The sequence below is a fragment of the Coloeus monedula genome, assembly GCF_965178545.1.
Source record: "Coloeus monedula genome assembly, chromosome: 8".
In the NCBI taxonomy this organism is placed as follows: domain Eukaryota; kingdom Metazoa; phylum Chordata; class Aves; order Passeriformes; family Corvidae; genus Coloeus; species Coloeus monedula.
The window spans coordinates 25,244,701-25,252,793 of record NC_138788.1 but is presented as its reverse complement, the minus strand read 5'-3'; the positions used below and the strand labels follow the sequence as shown (position 1 = coordinate 25,252,793).

At 57.0% G+C, this 8,093-nt stretch overlaps 1 protein-coding gene across 1 annotated transcript; it reads right to left on the bottom strand.

Annotated features, from left to right (window-relative positions):
* Positions 1–2,748: 2,748 nt before the first annotated feature.
* NPM3 (nucleophosmin/nucleoplasmin 3) lies at positions 2,749–6,900 on the bottom strand. The gene is made up of 6 exons (XM_082285919.1): positions 6,849–6,900; positions 5,105–5,190; positions 4,284–4,403; positions 3,955–4,048; positions 3,417–3,540; positions 2,749–3,300 (listed from the first exon to the last, which is right to left on the bottom strand). Exons 1-5 carry the CDS (start codon positions 6,889–6,891, stop codon positions 3,449–3,451), a joined length of 435 nt encoding a protein of 144 aa, XP_082142045.1. The 5' UTR covers positions 6,892–6,900; the 3' UTR covers positions 2,749–3,300; positions 3,417–3,448.
* Positions 6,901–8,093: the final 1,193 nt, after the last annotated feature.

Genomic DNA, 8,093 nt, shown 5'->3' with positions numbered 1-8,093 from the left:
GAGCCATCATCTGGGGCATCATTTGGCTTCCCAGGTACTGGCACCTCCACCCCCCATTGGGAGAGGGAAGGGCTCCACTCTTTACACATGTCTCCAGCACGGAGAGCTCACACATGTACATAGAAACACAACTCGATTAGCCCCCTCACCCTATGGAAGACATGGCAGCCCTCGCACCAGGAGCCCCACGCTTCAACTCCCTGTGCACAGAGAGCCTCCTGCCCCCCACCATCACTGAGCATCCCCCAGCCATACCCGAGCCCACCTGCTCTTAGACAGCCCTGTTTGTTTGCCCAAGGTATTTGCAGCCGGGGGCACCTGCTTTGATACCATCAGCTCCACGAAGGAAGCTGCTCACCTAGCGTGACCCCTGTAATCCCATCCTTCCCCATTAAGTGCTGTGTGTGAGCGCATCCCCCCTCCCAGCCTCCTGACATTTCAGCATTCATCTCCCTCTCCCCAGGCTGAGCGCATCAAGGCTGTGACATTGCTGGGGATTCGGAGGCAAACCTCCCCAAGTCACTTAGAAAGGGGCTTGGCAGTACCAACACCCCCCAGCCCCTGCACTGCTCCCTCTGGGTTTGGGGCATTCACTTCCCCTGGCATTGCCCTACAGCAGCACTGGGGACCAGCCAGCACTCACGACAAAGTCTTGAGCTGAACTGGTCCTACATTGGGGTGTGCAAGCTTTGTCTCCTCAAGCCTTCTGTCACCATCCTCATGTCCCCCATGGTGCCACCTTTGTCCCCTGCCAGGACAGTCCTGCCTCTGTTCCAGCTACCTAGACACCATGAAGGACACCAGCAGCCTGAAATAATCTCCTTTTACCGTTGAAGAGGCCAAATACTCCTTCTCATCAGCCGGCACAGCTTCTTCTACCCTATGTCAGGCAACAGTACCACCCTTCCAGGACCGAGCTGTGCCCACTCCCTCACTCATCACTCCTCACCAGGCTTGGTACCAGCTGCCTCCCCCAATCCTCCCTTCCAAGAGCACCTTGTTAAAAACGGTCTGCTGGCTCTTGTTTCCCTGGAGTCAAGCTGCAATTCCATGGAGCACAAGCACAGTCAAGGTCTGGCAGACAGATTATCCCTGACCCCTTCCAGGTGCACATAGCCAGGGAAATCTGCGAGGTGATGGGGTGCCAGCCCTGGCAGGGGCTGGGCACCTTCCTAGCGCCGTCCCAGCCATGGCTCCATCCACAGCCCACATCCTTTCCCGTACCATCAGCACAGGCCACTGGTGCGCTGTGCCCAACAACACCTCTCAAACATCCCCAGCCCCCAGGGAAGCTGCTACGGCATCCTTTCACCCAGCTCAGCTGCAGGAATGTCCCGCTTCTTACGAACTTCCCAGGGTAATGGGATTTGCCGAGAGATCTGACCGCTCCTGTGGGCACAGGCACGGAGCGCCAGCCGCGGGCACACGGGACGGCGGGGGAACCGCACCTCCCCGGGGACAGACCCCTGCCAGCCGCAGCCCCCTCTCGCAGGGATAGGAGGAGCAGCAGAGCGGGGTACCCTTCGCATCCCGGGGCGTGCCCGGGGAGGGCGGCCATGCGCCGGGCGAGCCCCCCGCGGGCCGGGCGGTCGGGGCGGGAGCGGCCGGGTTCCCGGTGCCCCGGGAGCGGGGCCGCAGAGCCCGCCTGCCCCCTGGCGGTGCCGCTCCGGGCCCCGCCGCCGCCCCAGCCCCCGGCATCCTCCCCCTGCGCTGCTGCGGGGGCCATGCGCGAAACAGGGGGTTCAGCTCCCCCAAGCCGGCTTTCTCCGCTGGTGCCCCCCAGGCAGCTGAGGTCGCGTGCCCCGGGGTCGGGATGCATGCGGTCTTGGAGTCGTGGAATGTTTTGGGTTGGAAGGGACTTTTGAAAGCTATCTAGTCTAACCCCTCTGCCATGGACAGGGGCATCTTCAACTAGATCAGAGCCCTATTCAACCTGATCTTGAATGTTTTTGGGGATGGGGCATCTACCGCCTCTCTGGGCAACCTGTGCCAGTGTTTCACCACCCTCATTGAAAAAAGCCTTTCTTCCTTATATTCTATTTAAATCAACCCTTTTAGTTTAAAATTATTACTCCTTGTCCTACCACAACAGGCCCTGCTGAAAAGTCTGTCCCCATCTTTCTTATAAGCTCCCTTAAAGTACTGAAATGCCACAGAAAGTTCTCCCCAGAGCCAACTCCTCTTCTATCCTTTCCCCTTTGCTGCAAGGTGCTTGAAGCCTCATTCTGAGAGCTAAGTAAGGGCTGTTTGGGGCCAGAAGAAAACGGTGGGTAGGTGGAAAGGAGCTGCACAGGTCCCAGAGAGAAATATGATCTAGAAAGGAGCCTGAGCTGAGGATCCACCCTGGATTTCCTACATGGGTCCAGGCAACTGAGAAACTCATTGTCCGAGGGCATCAAATGAGCCAGCATGACAGAACAGCCCATTGTGCTTCTGAGGGACAACATCCAGTGTCTCAGACAAGGAGGACTGGAACAGGCATCAGCATATGGGCCAAGAATACAAGACCGGTTGCAGAGAAACTGCCAGTGAAATATTTAAGGGCAGAACCAGCCACCACAGGTGAGAAATGCCACCTAGCTAAAATGCAGAAAGGATCAAGCCCTCTCTGGGTACCCAGGCATGGGGGGGACACACAACCCCTCAGCAAAGGTCACAGCTCAAACTTGCCCCACTGAAGCGTGCATGGGAAGAACCTGCCAGCCAGCAGTGACCTTTCTTCAGACCTGATGCCTGAGAGACCTTTATTGAGTGTAAGAACAGTTCTTTACAATGCAGATTGACCCAGAACCTCCCCCCAAATGAGACAGGCTGTGAGCTCCCACCCCACCATAACTGCAGTCGAGAACAGAGCCTGGGCCCCAGTTTCACACTTCCACGTGTATAAAACACAACAAACTGTGAGCAAGCAAAAGCAAACACACTGGAATTAGTGAAAGTGCCTGGCTTTACATCCATCTGCTGGGGAAGGGGCCAGGACTGGGTATTTCACAGCCAGGGAAAGGGGGTACAGAGAGCAGAGGTCCAGGGCAGCAAAAAGGCACAGGGCAAGGATCACCTCCTGCACCCCCAACTCCCAGAAAAGGGATGGGGGAGAGGGGATATACCAGCAGCATCCATCCAGTTTTGGGATAACCCTCCCAAGGATGTGTGAAAGGAGACACCCTGGTGCTGGGAGCAGCCCCTGCTCCCCAAAAAGTTACAACAGCATAAAAAGAAAAACAAAGCAGCAAATGTTGAGGTCCTGGCAAGAGGTGTCCAAGGTAAAAACCATCCAGGGAGAGAAGTCCCAGTGAACACCTAGGGGAAAGAATCAGATTGAGATCAGCAGACTCCAGCAGCACATTCCACCCACACTTGCCACACCGGTACCACAGCCACCCAGATCCTTCCTCCAAGGCTGCCCAGCCCCTCACCTTGCCTGGAGACAAGTTACTGCTTCCTCCTCCTACTTCTTGGCTGGCATAATAGGAGGAAGCTCCTCCTCATCCTCCTCAGACAAGTCATCATCCTCCTCCAAGGAAGCATCTTCCCTGTGCACTGGGACACACAAGTAACTGTTATTCAACAATTAATGTGTGTGCAAATACAACTGGCCCCCAAGACACCCCAAGAGCAGAACAGCCCAAGGAGCACTGAAGCAGCTTTCGCAGCAGCTAACAGTGGGAAATAAGCAGCATCCCAGTTGGAGGGAGGTCCCAGGAGGGAATGGTGACAGCCAGACATGGAAGAAGGGGACAGTTTGAGACATCCAGACCCCTTTTCCCATACAAGGCTTTAGGGCAGGGAAGGAATCCCTGCACTGAGATGGCCCCTTGGGACAAAGGAGGGACAGAGCATGCATGCCAAGTAGCACCCAGGGCATCTCCCAGCAGCTCCCTGGCAGTTGTTGACACTGGAGCCCCTTCATAGCCCTCACTCCTCGCAAGCTTTTTCCCACCCTTCAGTCCTTACTGATCCTGTGCCAGCCGGCGACGTGCACTGGGCCAGAGCCCGCTGCCAGGCGAAAGGTCACTGGAGGCTGCAGCTTGAAGTTGTCCAGACTCAGCTGCAAAGAGCAGAGATGGAGCTGAGTTAGGGGCAGAAGCAAAAAGCAGAATATCCTGTAGTTCCCAGCACCTGGCCCAGTTAAACTTGTCCACCTGAGGGCACCTTCAGCCAGGCCAAGGGTATTCAGGGCATTTGCCTGTGAGCTGTGGATCCTAGATCAGGATACACAAACATCCAGAGCTGCCCTGTTCCCTGCAGCCATCCACCCCCGAGTCTTTAAATCAGCCTCTTACCAAGGGCTGGCATGACAGCTTCAGATTTGCCACAGGCACAGCGATCTCTTTGTTCTCATGGTTTCGCCCAACGACTTCCACCACATTACACTCATCCTTGGCACCATCTGTGAGGCAGACCTGGGTAGGAGTGGAGATTGTGAGCAACTGCTCTCCTAAGGGACATGTCAGGGACAGCTGGAGCTCTCCACGGGACAAGTAACCCACAACAATGCTACCAGCCCAGATGTCATGCAAGGTGTGAGGATGCTGCTCCACAAAACAGGGAGAGCACTGAAGCACCCCGTAGCAATTGTCCCCCGATTGCCTCAGAGGGGGCTCTGTGCCTTTCCCAGCTGTGACAGCTGTTTTTGCAGTTGCCTCAAGGGAGGCACCTGGGCTGCATTTTTGCTGATCTGATCCACGCTAGCAGGTTCTGTGCTCCCAGGATAGAAAACAATCCAAGTGAGAGCCAGGAATGAAGCCCTGCACCTATGTGGGCTTGGGGAGCAACAAGCCAGAGACCCAGCTGGTGTGAATCTGGTGTGAGGCTCCAACAAGGTCAAATTCAAGGCAAAAATATTTTTCTTCACCACCTGCCTGGAGCATCCCCCTATTCAGCAGTCCTCTGCACCACAGTCTTTGCACAAGCACCTCTGTATGATGGATAAACGTGACCACTCTATGACCTGCCCTGAGAGCAGCCAGTCCTGAGGCCTCAGTCACCCAGGGAGTTCCCTGATCCAGTCCAGCCAAGAAAGGAGGATGAGCCTGGAAAGGGGGCTTAAGGATATGGGTGACTACAGGAGAGAACAAGCACAGTTAATTAACATTTCTCTTACCACAGACAGCGCCAAAATGTGGTCAGAGTCATCTTCTTCATCCACCTGAAATGTGTAGGATTTGGTACTGGCAGTCAGCTCACAGCCTAGAAGGAGCAGATCAAAAACCTGTAGCAGGCATTACACAACACCATGCACCACAGGCAAAGTGTTCTGAGGGGGAGCCCTGGCCAAGCATGCACATGGCATCCCTAAACCTCTTTATTTTCTCATGTGAGGAGCAGCATCAGGCCAGGGCACCCTGGGCTCCAGGGTCCCAGGAAACTATGCATCTGCCTCTGCGCCATGCAGGGACAAAACCTGGTGTCCCCCAAGCGGGCTGCCACAAAGCAATGACCACAGGCACCCAAGGTTCCCAAGCACTGGCAGGGCAAGGCTCTTCCCCTCCAGCGAGCAGAACAGTCAGGGCACACCACTGTGGGAAACAGGCGGGAGCAGACAAAACAGGGACTCTGCTCATGCCACCACCAGTACAACTTTTTCTTGGATGGGAGTCTGGAAGCAGAAACAGACAGAGTATGCAAGACCTGAGTGATAAGGCACAACCCAAGGGGAGGATGCCAGGCCAAGCTACAGGGAGCTGGAGTCCCTCAAGAGGAGTTTTGAGACATACTTTATTACGTACTTCTTCAGACAGTTACAAAAACAAGGGAGATGCATAACTATGTCCTTAGCTCTTAGGATCAGGATTCAGCCAACCAAACAGAGGGACGAAACTGCCCTGGGTGCATTTAGTTATTGCAGGATGATTCACCAATGTGAGGCTGATTGGAAAAACACAGAGCTAAGCCCTGCATACCAGTGCCGGCATTTGCAAGGGAGAGGAATCGGCCTTCACGAGCGCAGCCCAGGGCAGGACCTCTTTCTGCCCACGCTTATGTATTCAACTCACCGAGGGGAGGACCAAACCCCAGGTGCATGAAAGGCCCGGGGAGCTGCAGCTCCGCTCTTCCCCCAGCGCAGCGTGCGCTGAGCCGCGGGGCCCGGCCCGGGCTGGGCGCTGCCCGCACAGCCTCGGTGAGCAGCGCAGGGCCGCGTGTGGCGGGGCTTCCACGGCCCGGCCGAAACCCCTCCCAGAGAGAGGAGGGACGCGGCTCCGCCGCCCCGCGACAGGCGCCCACGAAACGCTGACGTGAGAGCGCGGGGGATGAACCAGAGGAGCGGGAGAGGCCGGCGAGAGCTGGGGCTGCCAACCCACCGCCCCGGTATTCCCAGCCCTCTAAAGCCACCAGAACACCAAGACCCCACGCGGCTCCCCCCAAACCGCCCCGGGACCCCCAGCATGGGCCCGTTCCCTCCCAAGCCCGGTCACACACGTGTCTCTCCGCACCGTCCTCGCCCCGGCACGTTAAAGCCCTCCACGTGTCTCTTCAGACCCACGTGTCTCTCTTGCCTCCTTCCCCCCACGATGTGTCTGCTGCCCCCAGCTCTCTCTCTGACCGACCCCCCGGCCCTATTGCCCTCACACGTGTTTCCCCCCCCCCACCCACACGTGTCTTTCCAGCCTCCACGCCGTCCCCATTACTCACCAAAGTCTCTTTCTGCCCCATCTCTCTCCTGCCCCCTATTTATTGCCCCAACGTATCTCTCCTGCCCCCCAGTTCTCTCTTACCCTCCTACGTCTCTCTCTCTCGTCCCCCCACTCCCCGCCCCATGAGTCACCTCCCCAATTCATCTATGCCCCCCCACGTGTCTCTCCCTCCCCTTGCCCCTGCCCCCGCTCCCCTGGCCCGGGGCCGCTCACCGAAGAGGACGCTGCCGGGGCAGGCGGGCCCGTGCGGCTCCATGAGGCAGCGGCGCTGGAAGCGGGTCTGGGAGCGGGGCGGGCCGTGCCGTGCCGAGCCGCCCCGCCCCGCCCCGCGCCCGCCCCCGGGGACCGAACCAAAGGGTCCTGCGGTAGCGCCCCGCAGCCTTTAACTCGGGCATTTCCTGCCCATCCTGGGCCTTCAGCATTTAGTGACCCCAGCGCCGGCTGTGGAAACGCCACACCGGAAAAACGGCCCTTACTACGGGCTGCTGCTCACCTATCGCCCTTCTCCTGGGCACCATCCCGGCCCACGGCAGCAGCCGTCCCAGCACTGGGGAGGAGATACAGGGCACCTACAGAGCCAGGAGGCTGAGGGCATAAGGAGGGGGGGGGACAGGAGGGTGACAAGGACAGAGGGAGGGCCACAACGGGAGGGACCTGTTCATCTCTATCCCTTTAAGCACGGGCAAGAGCAGCGTGACCTGACACAGGGGACTGCGGCACAGGAGCGTTTGAGCACAGCAGGCAATATCCTACTTCAAAATCTAAGGCAGGGAGGAGAGAGCCTGGACCGGCCTTTCAAAGCAGAAAGGGAAGCAGTCTCCTTGGTGCTGCAGAGGAGCAGACAAATTAAAACAAATCCCGCTAACAACGAGCTCACGCTGGATTCTGGAGACGAACCTGGCTCTGCTCCCACCGCAGAGACTCTTGCTAGCCAGCCACTTGCTTTGCTCAAGCTGGGACAGGTTCAAGAAAAACCTGACTGAAGAGGTTTGAAAGGCTGAACCAGTCCCAGAAAGCGGCCAGTGCTCGTGCAGCAATGGTTACACAAGCACACCCATGTGCTTCTCAGCAGCTGTTCCACGCAGCCACCTGACCCTACCTGACCTGTCTGCAGCCACCACCCTGGAGCAATGGAGACAGGAGCATCCAGTGCTGCATTATGCTCCCTTAAAGGAAAAGAGTCTGGTGCAACATCAGAGTCCAGTATCGTTTCCCAGGCCAAGATGTGTTGTAGAGAGGCAAGTCTGTCATAACCTCGTGAAATAGGCTTCAAGAAAACACAGTCACCTATGTGCAACACATTACTTGTTTTAACAGAGAACATTTACTGGGCCAGAAGAAAATGCTAACTTCCTTGCTTAGTTTGTGTGTAATCCTGTTCTCTACTCTGCACAGCTTCTGAACCACACCTGTGCAATTGTACAGCACGTGGACAAACTCTTGTGAAGTGACCTTAGG